Source organism: Capricornis sumatraensis, chromosome 13, assembly GCF_032405125.1.
Source record: "Capricornis sumatraensis isolate serow.1 chromosome 13, serow.2, whole genome shotgun sequence".
NCBI lineage: Eukaryota > Metazoa > Chordata > Mammalia > Artiodactyla > Bovidae > Capricornis > Capricornis sumatraensis.
In genome coordinates, this window is record NC_091081.1 from 55,064,472 (window position 1) to 55,082,927 (window position 18,456).

General features: G+C 38.0%; 1 protein-coding gene across 1 annotated transcript in view; it reads left to right on the plus strand.

Moving 5' to 3' along the window:
• LAMA2 (laminin subunit alpha 2) overlaps positions 1-18,456 on the plus strand; it is a 674,179-nt gene that overhangs the window by 359,699 nt on the left and 296,024 nt on the right. Inside the window, exons 13-14 of the mRNA XM_068984950.1 lie at positions 2,795-2,896; positions 4,250-4,461. Of these exons, the coding sequence (XP_068841051.1) occupies positions 2,795-2,896; positions 4,250-4,461 (314 nt within the window). The remainder of the gene's footprint in view (positions 1-2,794; positions 2,897-4,249; positions 4,462-18,456) is intronic.

Sequence of the window (18,456 nt, forward strand, 5' to 3'; positions counted from 1 at the left end):
GGACTCTTTGCCACCCCTGTGGACTGCAGCCCGCCAGGCTTCTCTGTCCATGGTATTTTCCCAGCAAGAATACTGGAGTGGGTTGCCATTTCCTCCCGCATGGTATCTTCCTGACCCAGGGATCGACACAAGTCTCCTGTATTGCAGGACGGTTCTTTGCCACTAAGCTATGCAGGAAGCCCTTATTCCTAGGAGATCCAGTTTCACAATTAAAGGATGATATTAAAACAACCTTTTTAAAAAATTACTTAAATAAGTACTTGACTAAGTAATTATATAGAGATATATCATCAGTATATACCTTACTGCTACTGCTGCTAAGTCGCTTCAGTCGTGTCCGACTCTGTGCGACCCCATAGACAGAAGCCCACTAGGCTCCTCTGTCTCTGGGATTCTCCAGGCAAGAATACTGAAGTCGGGTGCCATTTCCCTCTCCAATGCATGAAAGTGAAAAGCGAAAGTGAAGTTGCTCAGTCGTGCCGACTCTTAGCGACCCCATGGACTGCAGCCTACCAGGCTCCTCCGTCCATGGGACTTTCCAGGCAAGAGTACTGGGGTGGGGTGCCATTGCCTTCTCCGCAGTATATACCTTAGGGTGAGTGAAATAGACAGTGATTTTAATATTATGGAAATGAACACTTATAGCTTGGGAAAAAAACATCTGGTAACAGTATCATGCATCTATTTAAAATTGCCTGTTATTTCACAACCTAGGTGGAAGCAAAAAGGATTCACTCATGAAAACTGTTATGATGCCTATACATGAATATCAGGGGTGCATGAAAGAGTATAGAAGAAAGTTGTTTTATGAAATGTGAATGAGAAAGCAATTTCTCGTTAGTATTACTACTACTACAAGCCCTCAGGTGAACAGGTTGAATTCTGCTCCATTGTTTGTGTTGTATATTATTGACCTATAAAAGGCCCCTCTCTTTTTCTATGTAGTTATTTGTTGTTTTTCCCCCATTTCCACCCTCATTACTCTCTTATTATTATTACTTCATATATTATATGACATTATTATAAGTAGGTATGGAAAATACTTTGACAAATCAAATATTGTAACAAATCCAACATTTTTTCATCTTGAGTCTCAACATCTGGGATATTCAAAATACATTTTGACTCTTTGGCAAAATGGGAGTTACGTTTAATTCTAAGTTTCTTAAATTGATTTAAGGAAATTAAGAATTAATATAGTTTGATCTTTTTCTTTTTTAAGGAAACCTGTTCTAGAAGGATAATAGCATGTAATTTAAATTTTAATAATAAAAATACATTTAGAAGCTCAAAAGTTTGCTATATTATAGATCTGTGTCCCTATGTCATTTCCAAACTCTGTCCCTACCTCCTATTAAATATTTTTATTAATTTAGGAAATTCTGAATAATTAAGTTATCTTTGAAAATATATGAAACATTCTTTGCTGTTGCCTTTCTGGACCCCCATCATTAAGAAAATGTCTGGTTGATTTTTGAACAATCATGTTTTATGTAATTTTGGAAGCTTATCTTAATAGAACCAAAAAACTTTTACATAGATTCACCCCTCATTGCTCACAGTAATGCCAAGTGCTATAGTCCAGGCAGATATTTATTATTTTAGATATGAAAAGACATTATAACAAGGCTATTTTTCAGTGTAGTAGAGGAACTAAAATTCAGAAAACTTTTATTTAAAAGTAAAGCTCCCTGTAATGAGCTCTTAGAAGACATTGAGAAGCTGTGATTTAAAAACTTTGTTTAATCAGCCATGGCGAGCTGTGTTTCATTCCCAATGGAACAACTCTGAAAGGCATCTGGGTTCCTCCTCCACCCAGAGCATCACCAGGAGTTGCTTTGTGGTCAGGGTCTGCCATGAGAGGCCACAGAGAGCCCAGGGCTGCGAAGCTAGGTCTCTGCTTGTCAGTATGGAGGAAACGGCAGAATACAAATCATCAGCTTTGTTTTATGAGTGTCTATTTGCAATTCTGGGGTGGAACTTTTTAGAAAAGCACTGCAGCATTTGTGTCGTCTGTCATTCAAGTTCCAGTGTTGATTCCTGTCCTGTAAATGATCTTGCTTTCCTATTTTTTTTTAATCCTTTGTACAAGGTTACTGTCAATGTCAGCAAATGTAAACCTCAAGCATACATTTTATGGGGTTCAGCACACATGATGGAAGGAAAGAATTTTGTTTAATGAAAAAGGATAGCAGCATTCATTCACGCTAAGTATATTTGATTGCCCAAGGGAAAGTGTATCTTTGGGAATTTTGATTAAATTTTTTCATGATATAAAATTTGCTGCTTTATTTCTTTTTCTTTGATCAACAACATTCTCCAGCATAGCTTATAGTTTAGGTAAAGTACTTGTGAAATGAAATGATGTTTTTGCTGAAAGCATTCAGACCCACAGAAAGTGAGTGACCTTCGATGATGAGTAGAAATCTCCCAATTTTAACAAAGATCCTTCTCTGTTTGGGAATTGTAAAGCTCAAGCTACACACCAGGAAAAATGACAGGAGGGGCTGCGTTTGGTTCCCTGGAAATTAACCTATTTCAGCAAGCCTGCAACACCAGGAAAAAGAATACATGAATTTATATGATGTGTGTCAGGCTTACCATTGATAGGTAAGGTTCATATAAAGGTTACTCCTAAAGAAATGTCCATCATTCGCAATCTGCATGCTCATGATTTCTGTTTCTTCCAAATCCTGCCCTCTAGAACAATAAAATAATTTTAAAATAATAAGCAAAGCACAGTTTAATAGCCCATCTCCTGTCCTGTAATGATGACGCATCTTCTCTCTTGTAGCTCACAGCAGCTGGAGGACAGTTGATGTTTACCGTATCATATGACCTTGAAGAAGCAAATGAAGATGCAGAACACACACTCCAGCTTATGGTTATCTTAGAGGTAGAGTATGGGAAGCGTCATTTATGTTTAACTGCTTTACACTCATGTAATCTGAGGTTATTCCTTACTAACTAGTTTAACATTCATTTATATACTACTAGAGAAAAATATTGTATCTTGGGAATTTTTTTCTGCCATTCACTCTGAGACATATCTAAGAAGACTGCACATAGGTCTTAGGTTCCAATGGTAAAGGGGATTTTTAGAGCAGACTTGAAATTTAAATTTAAAACCTAATGACCATGTCCCCCAGAATATAAGTACACTAAAAGTATTTGAGCAAATGGCTGAAATATATAGTTGTAGTTTTTCCATCTCTCCTTGATTCCAAGTAGATTTTATTGTTTATACCTTTGTTTATATTAGATAGAAGTCAATGGAAAAAGGGAAATTGATCTCTTTAGGTACAGTTGAATCTTGACTTCAAAACTCTCTTAATTTAACTAAGAAAAATATAGGAGAAACTACTTTGAGCATTTGGAGGGACACAGGCGGTTCCCAAAGGCTAGAAGCCTAAAGTTATCACATAAAAGCTGCCTTCCTTTCTCATATTCTTCCTTTCTTCTCCTCTGCTCACACAAAGGCACACATTTCATGCATATTTATGGGTCCAAAAGGATCTATGTTGATTTAGCATGGGGCTCTGTTGTTGTTTTGGTCTTGAAATGTTCATGCATGAGAATCAATTTTTAAAAAAGTCTTTCCCAGTATTAGGTGAAGTAATCTGAGTGATATATATCACTACATATGTGTGTGTTTATGAAAATTGAAGTATGTCATGGAATTCCTTTGAGATAAAAGGGGTTCTCTAAATGTAAAATGTTGAGAAGCTATATATTATTAATATGAATGAACTAAGATAAAAGGTTAACCCAAATGATGATAATGCCGTTATCCAATTGTACTCATGAAACTGTAGAATTTTTTCTTGTTTCTTTTTTCCCCAGATTGAAGAGTCCTTTAAAACAATAGCTTCATACACTGTTTTAACTTTTCTTCCCCATTTTCCTATATAATCCACATTTACCATAAAATAGTATATCTGAAATATCCAGTTCTGCACACTTCTATAAAATTGACGTATTTATAATCATATATATCTAGACTTACCAAGTATTAATTATTTTAGTTATTAGGGGAAGCAGAGTAACGCATAACCAAGAAGCTTATACTTTGTGGTACATCGAGTTAAGGCTAATATTTAAATTGTTTTCTCTCTGCCTTTTATACTTACTAGAAATATTCTGACAGGGAAAGCTAACCTGAAATAAAAAACCTACTGAGGACAACCTACAAAGAGGAGAATCCCTTTTTTCACAGTTGTATCCTTTTATACTCTCTTTTCCCCTTTAGGGAAATGACTTGAGAATCAGCTCAGCCCAAGAGGAGGTGTATCTGCAACCATCTGAAGAACATATTAATGTATTGTCACTTAAAGAAGAATCATTTACCACACACGGCACAAATTTCCCAGTCAGTAGGAAGGAGTTTATGACAGTGCTTGTGAATTTGCAGAGAGTCCTCATACAAATCACATACAGCCTTGGGATGGATGCCATCTTCAGGTAAACTCAGGAATTACATCTCCCAGCTCTTACACATTTGCCGTGGGGCGGACATGTAAGTGCTAAGTGACTGAAGATCCCTGCTGCTGCTAAGTCGCTTCAGACTCTGTGCGACCCGATAGACGGCAGCCCACCAGGCTCCCCCATTCCTGGGATCCTCCAGCCTACTGGAGTGGGTTGCCATTTTCTTCTCCAGTGCATGAAAGTGAAAAGTGAAAGTGAAGTCGCTCAGTCGTATCTGACCCTCAGCGACCCCATGGACTGCAGCCCACCAGGCTCCTCTGTCCATGGGATTTTCCAGGCAAGAGCACTGGAGTGGGTTGCCATTGCCTTCGCCTAAGGTTTGCCATCTTCAAATAATAGTTAATGATGGAGCACTGGTTTTCTGAAAAGTGTTTCTATTGATCTTTAAAAGTTTACCTACCCAGGATGAATCTTAGTCCCTTTTCAGTATTGATGAGTCTCAGTTCCGCCAGAACATGCAATAAAAATGATCCCTATACTGAGAAATGCTATACTGGAAAGCACAGTCTCCTTTATGATAACTCATAGTGGAAAATTAAAGTGATATAATTCCAGGATACCCATATACAGAAAGTGGTTTGTAAAATATTTTCTTCTGTTAATTCATTCAGTAGATTCTGACTTAATAGTATATTGTTGATAATGAGAGATATAAGCACCTTCATTTGAATAACCACAAGTTTTTTTGTGAAACACTGTAATACTATAATGGCTACATGATATCAAGGAAAGTAAGACTAAGAATTCAACTAGCTCTATTGCTTATTATATGCGTGACCTTTGGCAAGTGGTTGGTCCTTATGGAAACTGGATTTCTTCAAATGTGAAGTGGAGATAATAGTGCCTACCTTTCAGGGTCATTGTGAAAATTATATGTGATAATTATGTAAAGTGCTTATTACCTGGAACACTTTCAAGGGATTATTCCTTTCTACTCTCTGTTTTGTTTCCTTAAAGAGAGAACCCCCCAACTTGAGCTAAACATGTCCATAAGAGGCACCCTAAAGGCTGTTTTCCATTAAAAAAAATGACTTGCAAATTTCATGGCAATTTTTTCCTGCGTGTGTGCATTCTAAGTCTCTTCAGTTGTGTCTGACTCTGTGCAACCCTGTGCACTATAGCCTGCCAGTCTCCTGTGTCCAAGGGATTCTCAAGCAAGGATACTAGAGTGGGTTGCCATGCCCTCCCCCAGGGGATCTTCCAGACCCAGGGATCAAACCCAGCATCTCTTATGTTTCCTGCGTTAGCAGGCAAGTTTTTTTTTTTTTACCACTAGTGCCACCTGGCAAGCCCAATTTTCTCCTAAAGCAGCTTATATTAGATGATCAAATGTGACCCCAAACCGACAGCTTGGCATACCCATCAGCACAGCAATGTCTTCAGTGCTGGTTTATCTACAAGAGGGTCTTTTTTAATTGCTGATGCTCCACCACCCCCCTTCATCTGCTTGTGCTGTCTAGTTTGTCTTTCACTTGTAGTATTTCAACTAAGTGTAATCATCATTACCATCTCCCTAAGGAGAGAATCGCAGATTCGGAAACAGAACCACTGCCAAACAATGTACCTCTTTTGCATAGTCAATGCTGCTAGAAGCTGGGTTAAAATGCCGTGAAGATGAGAAGCTGCACTTCGGAATTAATTATGTTTTTTCACATTTAGTAAATAGAGACTGTCATGATGTTTAAAGAGTACAAAGAGATGAGTCCTCTGGATTTCAAAATAAATGACAAGCAAATTGACAAAAAAGTGGCTGAGGGGTTTGTTTATTTTTCCCAGCCTTGCTTCTCAGACTAGTTAATCCAAAGCATTTCTCCCTGATTCATGTGAGATAATTTTAGTGTCTACTTATCTTAAAATCACTAGTTTCATTTGAGCCTTCTGAGCTTTTCCCATACATGAGCACCATGTTCACAGAGCATGGCTATGGGACCCGTCACAGGAACTAATCCATGTAGGTGACACTCTCTGCAGCCTACATTACACAAGGCACTGTAGTTTGAGAAGTTAAGCCATGTTGTATGTGAAATTCCTACCCACTTCAGGTGAGCCACAAGCCAGCATGAATCTTGAGTCAGTAAGCTTGTTATATTTTATTTATCTCTGATCTATGAGTGGATTGAGTCCTATTTGTAAAACATCACTTGAATTGATTTCAACTTGTCTTGCACAGTAGGCTTCCAACTTGGTATATGGCTTATGTGTAAGCACAAGTAAATTGAAGCTATCACAACAGAAATTCATGTTTAGAATTATTTAAGGAGGATTTACTTCCATGGTAGTTCTCTCAGCAAATGGGTTTATGTTCCTCCCGATACGGAGAAACTGGAATTGAATAGTGGAAGGAAAACGGGGCAGCAGGTTAGAATTTTGACTTCTGGTTTCAAGTTAGCTGTTTAATAGTTGTGAACAGAAGTGTTGTTTTAGAGCTCTTTGGATTTCAGCCACCTCATCTGTAAAATGAGGAGGACAATTGCTTGTCAATGTCAAAAAGTCACTATGAGAATGGAATTAAAGCAAAAATGCTTTGCTCACGGCCAGTCAGCACACAGATCTGAAGTATTTCCATCTGACCTGCACATTCTAGGAAGTACCATTTTCTCCATTAAGTACCATTAAGGCTTGAAGATATCTAGAATGAAGAATGGACTGGTGTTTGAAAATTGAGGCCATTTTTGCCGTCATTTTTTTCTACAGTACTGAGGAGCCCATGTGATAACCTTAACTGATTTTCTTCTCATTGTACTCATTAATAAATGAAGATAAAAATGGAAAACTTTTCATTCTTTCTTTAAGAATGTAAGAGAAATCAACTTAACTGTGAATCTTTCTCCTTTAAATTCTCCAAACCTTAGTTTCTATAGCAATCCTTGATATTTAACTTGATATTTTTCTTATCGCCTGTGAAAGTGAAAGTGTTAGTTGCTCAGTCATGTCCGACTCTTTGCGACCCCATACTGTAAACCACCTGGTTCCTCTGTCCACGAAATTCTCCAATCAAGAATACTGGAGTGGGTAGCCATTTCCTTCTCCAGGAGATCTTCCCAACCCAGGGATTGAACCAGATCTCTTGCATTGCAGGAAGATTCTTTATCATCTGAGCCAACAGGGAAGACCTTATACCCTATAGCAGCCATTAGTAGAGTTCATCAAATTTTAATCTCCTTCTTTTGAAATACTGCATTTCCTTTGAGGGTAGATGTTATCATAGGTCTTGGTTTGGCCAATGAAATGTGAGCTGAAGTGATGTATTGTTCCTGTTCTACTATCCCCTCTCCCAACCCTAGAAAAACACTGAATTACCTGTAGGAGACTCTATGGAGCTTACACAGTTACCAGAACATAAAAACAGTCTGAAATATTGACAGCACAAGGAGGTCAGCTGCCCTGAAAGGTTACCCAGAACCAGAGATGATTTTCCTTGAGTTTTCTGACAAGCCACTGAGAATTCAGTTGTTTGTTAGCCCAGCGTTAACTGAGCCCATTGTGACTTTATTGTGATACAACTCATATATCTTTATTATTTGAAAATAAATTTCTCCTAGGCTAGACATTTTCACATGACTTTTAAGAGTGTTTGTTGTGTTTTTTTGTGTGTGGTATCAAAAACATTATACAGAATTTATCTAATAAATTATCCAATAAATAGTCTAGAAAAATCCATATAAACAAAGGAGTATTTTGATGATAATAGAAATAGTTCTGATAGTAAACTTCTACCTTATAAAGTAATAATCCAGGTAATCACATTTGAAGAAATTATTACAATGAGGGCTCTACCGATCTTAAAAAATTTCTATAACTAGCTCTTGGGAAGAGGTTCAACCAGGTTTTATACCAACATGTGTTTTTTTTTCCCCCCCATTGCCTTTCACTACCTCCCAAATCTATTCTGTAATATTGGATTTATTCAGTCTACCAGCATTTACTGAGTGCCTTCCCTGTGTATTTGAATCTCAGCTTCCTCTTTTGTAAAATGGCAGAAACATACCTAACTTTCAAGATTGGATACTCAGTGAGAAAATGATGTATCTGAGACATCTGATCTTCTGTCTAGTGTACTGTGGGAGACAATGTCGGACAACAAGCTAGCCATTGGTTTTTGATTTCAGTCTGTGCTGCACAATATTTGCAGACAGTGTTATATAGGCAAGGCACTTTATGTCTCTGAGCTTCGGGTTCTTCCTTTGTAAATGTGGGCAGAAACATGATTACTGCGTTGGTTTCATAGATTTTTTAAAATATAACTTTACTTACGTATTTATCTTGGCTGTGCTGGGCCTTCGTTGCTGCGCTGGCTTTTGTCTGGTTGCAGAGAGCAGGCGCTACTCTCTCGTTGCGGTGCGTGGGCTCCTCTTTGCGGTGGGTGGGCTCCTCTTTGCGGTGGCTTCTCTCGTGGAGCGCGGGCTCTAGGGAGCACTGACTTCAGTAATCGCAGCCTGTGAGCTCAGTAGTAGTGGTTCTTGGACTTTAGAGCACAGGCTCAATAGTTGTGTCACACGGGCCTAGTTGCTCCACAGAATGTGGGAACTACCCAGACCAAGAGATTGTATCTGTGTCTCCTGTATTGACAGGCATATTCTTTACCACTAAGCTGTCAGGGAAGCCCAGTTTCATTGATACTTAAGGGAGATATGTCTCAAGTTCCCATTATAATGCGCAGAAGTTTAAATGATTATAATGCACACTTAGTACACAGTAATTATTATGATGTGGTAGTTCTAGGCTAAGAAAAGAGGAAACAAAGATGGATAAATGATCAGTGAATTCAAACAACGTATAGTCCATTATCCAAGTCAGATGTATGTTCATAGTGTATAATAAAGAGTGCAGTGGAAGTGAGCACAATGCATATTGGTAGGACTAAGGAAAAAGAAATATGAATTCTCATATTAGCATTTAGTATATTTTTGATGAATGGTTTGCAACAGTATTAGATTCTGTTCGTTATTTCCCTTAGTTGGCATAGGACTGACAATGTTTGGGGAAAATGTCTAGCTCATACCAAGATAGCTCACTCAGACACTGAATTTGTAAATGATTCTGTTGCCTTTTTAGGTATGAGACAAAAAATGATTAGACTTCATTAACTGAGTAGTACTTTGTGGAACTTTCACAAGACAGAGGCTAAAGGAAATTTTAGGTCATAATCTTGTGTTGCATCAAAAATGAAATAGAACAAAGCCCCTGAACAATAATAAAATCTTTGTCTATGGTAACAAACCCAAAGTAACATTTATTTAGTAGAACTAAATGGAGGTCTTCTATATTAAAAAAAAAAAGTGAATTAAAAAAATAATTAAAAGAGTTTTAAGATCAAGTGTCCTATTGTTTAAAGAATAATTTGGACTTTCTTCCTCTTTTTGTGAAGCGTGATATATCTAACTCTGGTTGAAAATATAGTAAAAAATATACAGAGCCCTCTTTAAGTCAGTACCAGGGCAATGTTTCTTATATGATTCCAGTATTTTCAATAATAGCTTATATAATTATGCCTTGGCTCTTCATCCATCATCTTATCTGTATTTCACTTTCATAATAATTAGAAAGAACCAGCTAGAACATTTGACAAGTCTTTAACAGTTCATGCATCTCCAACAATACTTTATTATTACCAGCATTATGTATTTTAATGAATACAGCCTGTATCGAGAAAAGAAAATGACCATATTGAAAGAGGAAAAGGAATAAACCACAGACTTCTTCAAGAGTAACACTAAAAACTGTTAAACACATTAAAATCCCATTTAACAAATATCAGAACCTAATGAACATTGGGACTGCTCAGTGAATACTAATGTGGAATATTGCTGGGAAAGATGTTTGAGTGCTGAAATTTCTCATAGCTCAAAATGGTTGCATAGATTAAGGAGAGGACCATCTGTTGTTTCAAAGACAAATGAAAGTTGGTAGTTCACTGAAAATATTTTTGTTTTGTTCCATTTTAAATTGTTTCTTAATGTAGTCATTTACTTTCTTTCTATTTTAAAATGTTGCTGTACTACAGTCCACGCTTAGTTGCTTCAACTGAAGTGTCCAGCTCTGCGACCCCATTTACTGTAGTCCGCCAGGCTTCTCTGTCCATGAGATTACCCAGGCAAGAATACTGGCGTGGGTTGCCTTTTCCTTCTCCTTGGACACTACAGTCCATAGGATCGCAAAGAGTCGGACATGACTGAAGTAACTTCAGTTCAGTACATTTCAGTCGCTCAGTCGTGTCCAACTCTTTGCGACCCCATGGACTGCAGCATGCCAGGCTGACCTGTCCATCACCAACTCCCAGAGCTTACTCAAACTCATGTCCATTGAGTCAGTGATGCCATCCAACCATCTCATCCTCTGTCGTCCCCTTCTCCTCCCACATTCAATCTTTCCCAGCATCAGGGTCTTTTCAGATGAATCAGTTCTTCACATCAGGCGATCAAAGAATCAGAGTTTCAGCTATAGCATCAGTCCTTCCACTGAATATTCAGGACTAATTTCCTTTCAGATGGACTGCTTGGATCTCCTTGCGCTCCAAGGGACTCTCAAGAGTCTTTTCCAAAACCACAGTTCAAAAGCATCAATTCTTTGGCACTCAGCTTTCTTTATAGTCCAACTCTAACATCTATACATGAGTACTGGAAAAACCAATGCTTTGACCAGACGGTTGGCACCACTTTATTGATAAAGTGATGTCTGCTTCTTAATATGCTGCCTAGGTTGGTCATAACTTTCCTTGCAAGGATCAAGTGTCTGAATTTCATGGCTGTAGTTACCATCTGCAGTGATTCTGGAGCCCCCAAAAATAAAGTCTGACACTGTTTCCCACTATTTCCCCATATATTTGCCATGAAGTGATGGGACCAGATGCCATGACCTTAGTTTTCTGAATGCTAAGTTTTACACCAACATTTTCACTTTCCTCTTTCACTTTCATCAAGAGGCTCTTTAGTTCTTCTTCACTTTCCGCCACAAGTATATCATTTGCACATCTGAGGTTATTGAGATTTCTCCCGGCAATCTTGATTCCAGCTTGTGCTTCTTCCAGCCAAGTGTTTCTCATGATGAACTCTGCATATAAGTTAAATAAGCAGGGTGACAATATACAGCCTTAACATACTCCTTTTCCTATTTGGAACCAGTCTGTTGTTCCATGTTCAGTTCTAACTGTTGCTTCCTGACCTGCATACAGGTTTCTCAGGAGGCAGGTCAAGTGGTCTGATATTCCTATCTCTTGAAAAATTTTCCAGTTTGTTGTGATCCACACAGGCAAAGGCTTTGGCATAGTTAATAAAGCAAAAGTAGGTGTTTTTCTGGAATTCCCTTATTTTTTTGGTGATCCAGTGGATCTTGGCAATTTTGATCTCTGGTTCCTCTACTTTTTCTAAATTGAGCTTGAACATCTGGATGTTCATGATTCACATACTGTTAAAGCCTGGCTTGGAGAATTTTGAGCATTACTTTGCTAGTGTGTGAGATGAGTGCAATTGTGCAGTAGTTTGAGCATTCTTTGGCATTGCCTTTCTTTGGGGTTGAAATGAAAACTGACCTTTTCGAGTCCTCTGGCCACTCTTGAGTTTTCCAAATTTGCTGGCATATGCGGTGGCTAACTTTATTTTTCTAGGCTCCAAAGTCACTGCAGATAATGATTGAAGCAATGATATTAAAAGACACTTACTCCTTGGAAGGAAAGTTATGACCAACCTAGACAGCATATTAAAAAGCAGAGACATTACTTTGCCAACAAATGTCTATCTATTCAAGGCTCTGGTTTTTCCAGTGGTCATGAATGGATGTGAGAGTTGGACTATAAAGAAAGCTGAGCACCGAAGAATTGATGCTTTTGAACTGTGGTGTTGGAGAAGACTCTTGAGATGCCCTTGGATTGCAAGGAGATCCAACCAGTCCATCCTAAAGGAGATCATCCCTGGGTGTTCATTGGAGGGACTGATGCTGAAGCTGAAACTCCAATACTTTGGCCACCTCCTGAGAAGAGTTGACTCATTGGAAAAGACCCTGATGCTGGGAAAGATTGAGGGCAAGAGGAGAAGGGGATGACAGAGGATGAGATGGTTGGATGGCATCATCAACTCTATGGACATGGGTTTGGGTGGACTCTGGCAGTTGGTGATGGACAGGGAGGCCTGGCATGCTGCAGTCCATGGAGTCACAAAGAGTCAGACACAACCGAGCGACTGAACTGAACTGAACGGGGTGCAGCACTTTCACAGCATCATCTTTTAGGATTCAAAATAGTTCAATTTAGTGTGCATGAATACTCTTTCTTAATTTTTTGTTTATTAATCTTATATTGATTGTCCTGGGACTATATCTATATACAGTTGACCAGGCTCCTGGTTAGTAAGCTGTGATAGTCTTTTAAGTGATAATCAACTAGTATGCATGCATGCTAAGTCTCTTCCATTGTGTCTTCTTTGAGATCCCATGGACTGTAGCCCACCAGGCTCCTCTGTCCATGGGATTATCCAGGCAAGAATACTGGAGTGCTTTGGCAGGCCTTCCTCCAGGGGATCTTCTGTTTGTCTCTGGCATTGGCAGGCGGATTCTTTGCACCACCTGGAAAGCCCAATCAACTAGTATTGTTGTTCAGCTACTAAGTCATGTCTGACTCTGTGACTCCATGAACTGCAGCATGCCAGGCTTCCCTGTCCTTTCACTAGCAACTAGTATCAGTCCGTCAGTCAGTCAGTTCAGTCGCTCAGTCATGTCCGACTCTTTGTGACCCCATGAACTGCAGCACACCAGACCTCCTTGTCCATCACCAATTCCCGGAGTTCCCTCAAACTCATGTCCATCGAGTCAGTGACACCATCCAGCCATCTCATCAACTAGTATAGTAATCATGAAATCATCTAATTCTGAAATTAAAGTGATCAGAAATACAAGTTTGTCATGTGACAGTCCATTAGTTGCAGGCAATTAAATGTCACAGTAAATTCAGATGAGTTCTGTCCTTTGGCCTCAAGTCCTAATGGTAACAGTTTTCAATTTATCTTTTTTGTTAAATCAAATAAGTAATTTTTCTTTCATTTGTCTGATTTTATTCATCTAAATATGGATGTTAAACTTCAGTGTATTGTTTTGGAGTATGTTACTCACTACTTGTAATATAATTTCATTCCATTACTCTATCCATTTATTTATTCATTTATCATGTGTTTTTAGTCTTATATCCATCCATTTATCCATCTATCTCTTTGTCAACCCACTATTCATCTATCCCTCTATCCATCCATAGATTCATCCATCCAATAAAAATGTGTTGAGTGTGTATTGAGGTGATCAGGCTAGGTTTAGAGATGACACATCAGAATCTCTTTTCTTAATAACTAGCTTATAAACTCATGTTAACATAAGCAAGTAGTATTTTTATTTTAGTAACTCTTGCAAACCTTATGTTATATTAAGAATTGCCACATTTAGAAATTCCACTCCTAGATATATACCCCAAAGAATTAAAAATGGGTACTCAAAAAGACTTATACACAAATGTTTATAGCAGTATATTTACAATAGTCAAAGAGTAATAATAGCCAAACATCCATCAACAGATGAATGGATAAAGAAAATGTGGTATATTCATACCACAATAATAGAATATTGGGCTTCCCTTGTGGTTCAGACAGTAAAGTGTCTGCCTGCAATGTGGGAGACACAGGTTCAACTGCTGAGTTGGGAAGATCCCCTGGAGAAGGAAATGGCAACCCACTCCAGTACTCTTGCTAGAAGTCCCATGGACACAGGAGCCTGGTAGGCTACAGTCCATGGGGTCACAAAGAGTCAGACTGTATCTATATATATAGATATAGTCCCAGGACAATCAATATAAGATTAATAAACAAAAAATCAAGAAAGAGTATGCATGCTAAAGACTGAGTGGCTTTAAAATATTGCTACCATAAAAATAAATGAAATATTGATATGTCCTACAACATAGATGAACTTTGAAAACTCTATGCTAACAGAAGTCAGACACAAAAAGTCGTATATTATATACGTCCATTTGTATGAAATATCTAGAATAGGTAAATCCATGGAGACAGAAGCAGCTTCATGGTTGACAGGAATTGAGGAAATGGTGGACTCGAGTGTGACTGCTTGATAGACACAGGGTTTTATTGTGGAGGAGGAAGGGGGAGCTAATGAAAATGTCTAGAACCAGAGATGGTAGTTGTACAACACTGTGAATGTATTAAATAACACCTTAAAGTGATAATGTTATGTGAAATTCATCTCGATTAAAAAATAGTGCCAGTGACACTTTATATACAAGTTTATTTGGTGGGAGAAAAATGACTGAAAATTTGTTTAAAACTCTATGTAACCCAAATGCTGTAAAACAGTGATTTTTAATGCTTGCCATTTAGAACCTTCTGCCAAGCTGTCTAAACTGTGCCCCCAGAGAAGAAAGCATCCAAAAAATGGTGTCAAATGAGTCAATCTGTAGGTAAATATAATTCGCTTGTCTTTAGACAATGCCAACTAGCACCCAGCACCTACAGCATTCCCATCCAAATGTCTGTTTTCTACAATTTCAAGATGGTTTTCCTTTTCTACTTCTCAATTATGGATGAACTTTTACATGTTCCAAGGTATTATCAAGTCTGTTTGCTGTTGTTAGTGGCTCAGTCATGTCCGACTCTTTATGACCCCTTGGACTGTAGCCCACCAGGCTCCTCTGTCCATGGGATTCTCCAGGCAAGTGGGTCATCACTTCCTTTTCCAGGGGACCTTCCTGTAGTTTATTCATGTAGTCATTTGGATTCAATTTCAACAGTGAATGTATGTTAATAAAATGCCTAGCTTTTTATGACCACATACATCAGTTAGGTACTATATCAAGAATTTTGCATTCATTATTTTATTTAATCCTTTAATCAATTCATTATGTTTGGACTCTTGTATTATCTCTGTTACACAGATGACCGTATTGAGGCCTAGAGATATTAAGTCATTTCTTCCACAATATGGGACTGGTAAGATCTCCAGAGGGTCCCTTCTAGGGATCAAACCCGAGTCTCCCTCATTGCAGGCACATTCTTTACCACCTGAACCACCAGGGAAGCCCCTATCATGCTTCTAGAATTAGGAAAATCAGGATGAAAGCAGAGATTTTAGAAACTTGTTGCCAGAAAACTTATAGCTTAAAGATTGTCACTTTTGAAGATACATTCAATGAGCCTATTAACTTTGTTCTCTGGCTTGATTACAACATAGATTCTCAAACTGGCAAGGTCTTTGGTAATTGTGAATCATCAATCAATAAAAATCTACCACCACTCTTAAGGAAGCAACTAAAAATGCATGTCCTAGCAAGAGTCATTGTATCTTTTTTATAGTTAAATAATGGCATATTAGATGTTATGGAGAGCTATCATTTATTTTATAAAGCAATAATTATCTATGAATCAAGAGCAGTCATTTAATTTTGTGCTCTTAGAGTTGATTTAAAATGTATTTTAATACATTAAAATGACAAAAATCTAGCTTAGGTCATAGAAATTTTATTCTTTTGTATTTTGATCCTATTTCAACAGTCAATGTATATTAATAAAATACCTAGCATTTTATAACCACATACATGAGTTAAGTACTACATCAACAACTTTGCATTCATTCTTTCATTTAATCCTTTAATCAATTCATTATGTATGGACTCTTGTATTATCTCTGATACATAGATGAAAATTGAGGCCTAGAGATGTTAAGTCATTTCTCCCAGGCTATGGGACTGGTAAATGTCAGAGACAGCATGAGAATCTTGATCTCTCTGGCTCTTGAGCTTGTGTTCTTAACAATGAAGAAGAGTTTGTATTTTCTTTTTTTAAAAAAAGTGAAAAGCCAATAAGACATCAATGACATTTATTTAAATTGTGAATGTATATTGGTTGCATATTTTGGAAGAAATACATACACACAATGTACATATATACCATTTTATGTAATTGCAGTTTCAATTTGGCCAAATCAGCTCTTTCTCAAAACGACGAGTGATACCAAATCTCTCTGCTAAAATCACCAGATCTGCACAGAAGTACCAGTAAAATGAAACTCATAAATATAGAAAGCACTGAATTTAATTTAGGCCTAAAACAATTTAGGGAAATAGATCTAACTAATCCTGAAAGATTAGATGCTGTGAAAGTGCTGCACTCAATATGCCAGCAAATCTGGAAAACTCATCAGTGGCCACAGGACTGGAAAAGGTCAGTTTTCATTCCAATCCCAAAGAAAGGCAATGCCAAAGAATGCTAAAACTGCCACACAGTTGCACTCATCTCACATGCTAGTAAAGTAATGCTCAAAATTCTCCAAGCCAGGCTTCAGCAATATGTGAACTGTGACTTCCAGATGTTCAAGCTGGTTTTAGAAAAGGCAGAGGAACCAGAGATCAAATTACCAACATCTGCTGGATCATGGAAAAAGGAAGAGAGTTCCAGAAAAACATATATTTCTGCTTTATGGACTATGCCAAAGCCTTTGACTGTGTGGATCACAATAAACTGTGGAAAATTCTGAAAGAGATGGGAATACCAGACCACCTGACCTGCCTCTTGAGAAACCTGTATGCAGGTCAGGAAGCAACAGTTAGAACTGGACATGGAACAACAGACTGGTTCCAAATAGGAAAAGGAGTATGTCAAGGCTGTATATTGTCATCCTGCTTATTTAACTTCTATGCAGAGTACATCATGAGAAACTCTGGGCTGGAAGAAGCACAAGCTGTAATCAAGATTGCCGGGAGAAATATCAATACCCTCAGATATGTAGATGACATCACCCTATGACAGAAAGTGAAGAGGAACTAAAACTCTTGATGAAAGTGAAAGAGGAGAGTGAAAAAGTTGGCTTAAAGCTCAACATTCAGAAAACGAAGATCATGGCATCTGATGGAAAATAGATGGGGAAACAGTGAACACTCGCAGATTTTATTTTGGGGGCTCCAAAATCACTGTAGATGGTGATTGCAGCCATGAAATTAAGACGCTTACTGCTTGGAAGGAAAGTTATGACCAACCTAGATAACATATTAAAAAGCAGAGACATTACTTTGCCAGCAAAGGTCCATCTAGTCAAGGCTATGGTTTTTCCAGTGGTCATGTATGGATGTGAGTGTTGGACTGTGAAGAAAGCTGAGCACCAAAGAATTGATGTTTTTGAACTGTGATGTTGGAGAAGAGTCTTGAGAGTCCCTTGGACTGCAAGGAGATCCAACCAGTCCATTCTGAAGGAGATCAGCCCTGGGATTTCTTTGGAGGGAATGATGCTAAATCTGAAACTCCAATACTTTGGCCACCTCATGTGAAGAGTTGACTCATTGGAAAAGACTCTGATGCTGGGAGGGATTGGAGGCAGGAGGAGAAGGGGACGAGAGAGGATGAGATGGCTGGATGGCATCACTGACTCGATGGACGTGAGTCTGGGTGAACTCCAGGAGATGGTGATGGACAGGGAGGCCTGGCTTGCTGCGATTCATGGGGTTGCAAAGAGTCGGACACGACTGAGTGACTGAACTGAACTGAACTGAATATAACAACATTTGAGAAAGTTTCACTTTTACCTGTTAATATGCAGATTTATTTCTGAGAAAAGGCAACAAAAATAATTTACTTCTTTTCCTTTGCTTCCATTTTTGTTTGAATTTAAAAGATTGGACTGAATATTGTGTCCCTCTGCTTTTTTAGTTTAATTATTAAAAATAAGTCAGTCATATGAATATTTCCTGTTTTAAAAATTCCTTCAACTATGATTTTAAACTATCTCAAAAAAAAATAGGGAAAACATATAGCCAAAAACCAAGAAATGAGCAAGAATGCTCTTATATCTTTTCAGCATTTGATTGTGGTACTGTTTGTGAACACTTTTAACTAGGCTGATTTTGCCTAATATGATGAATGACCAGGACTTGAAGTTATATTCATTTGCCTTCTTTCTCATCATAAACAAGTGCTTATATTTACATCATTGTTC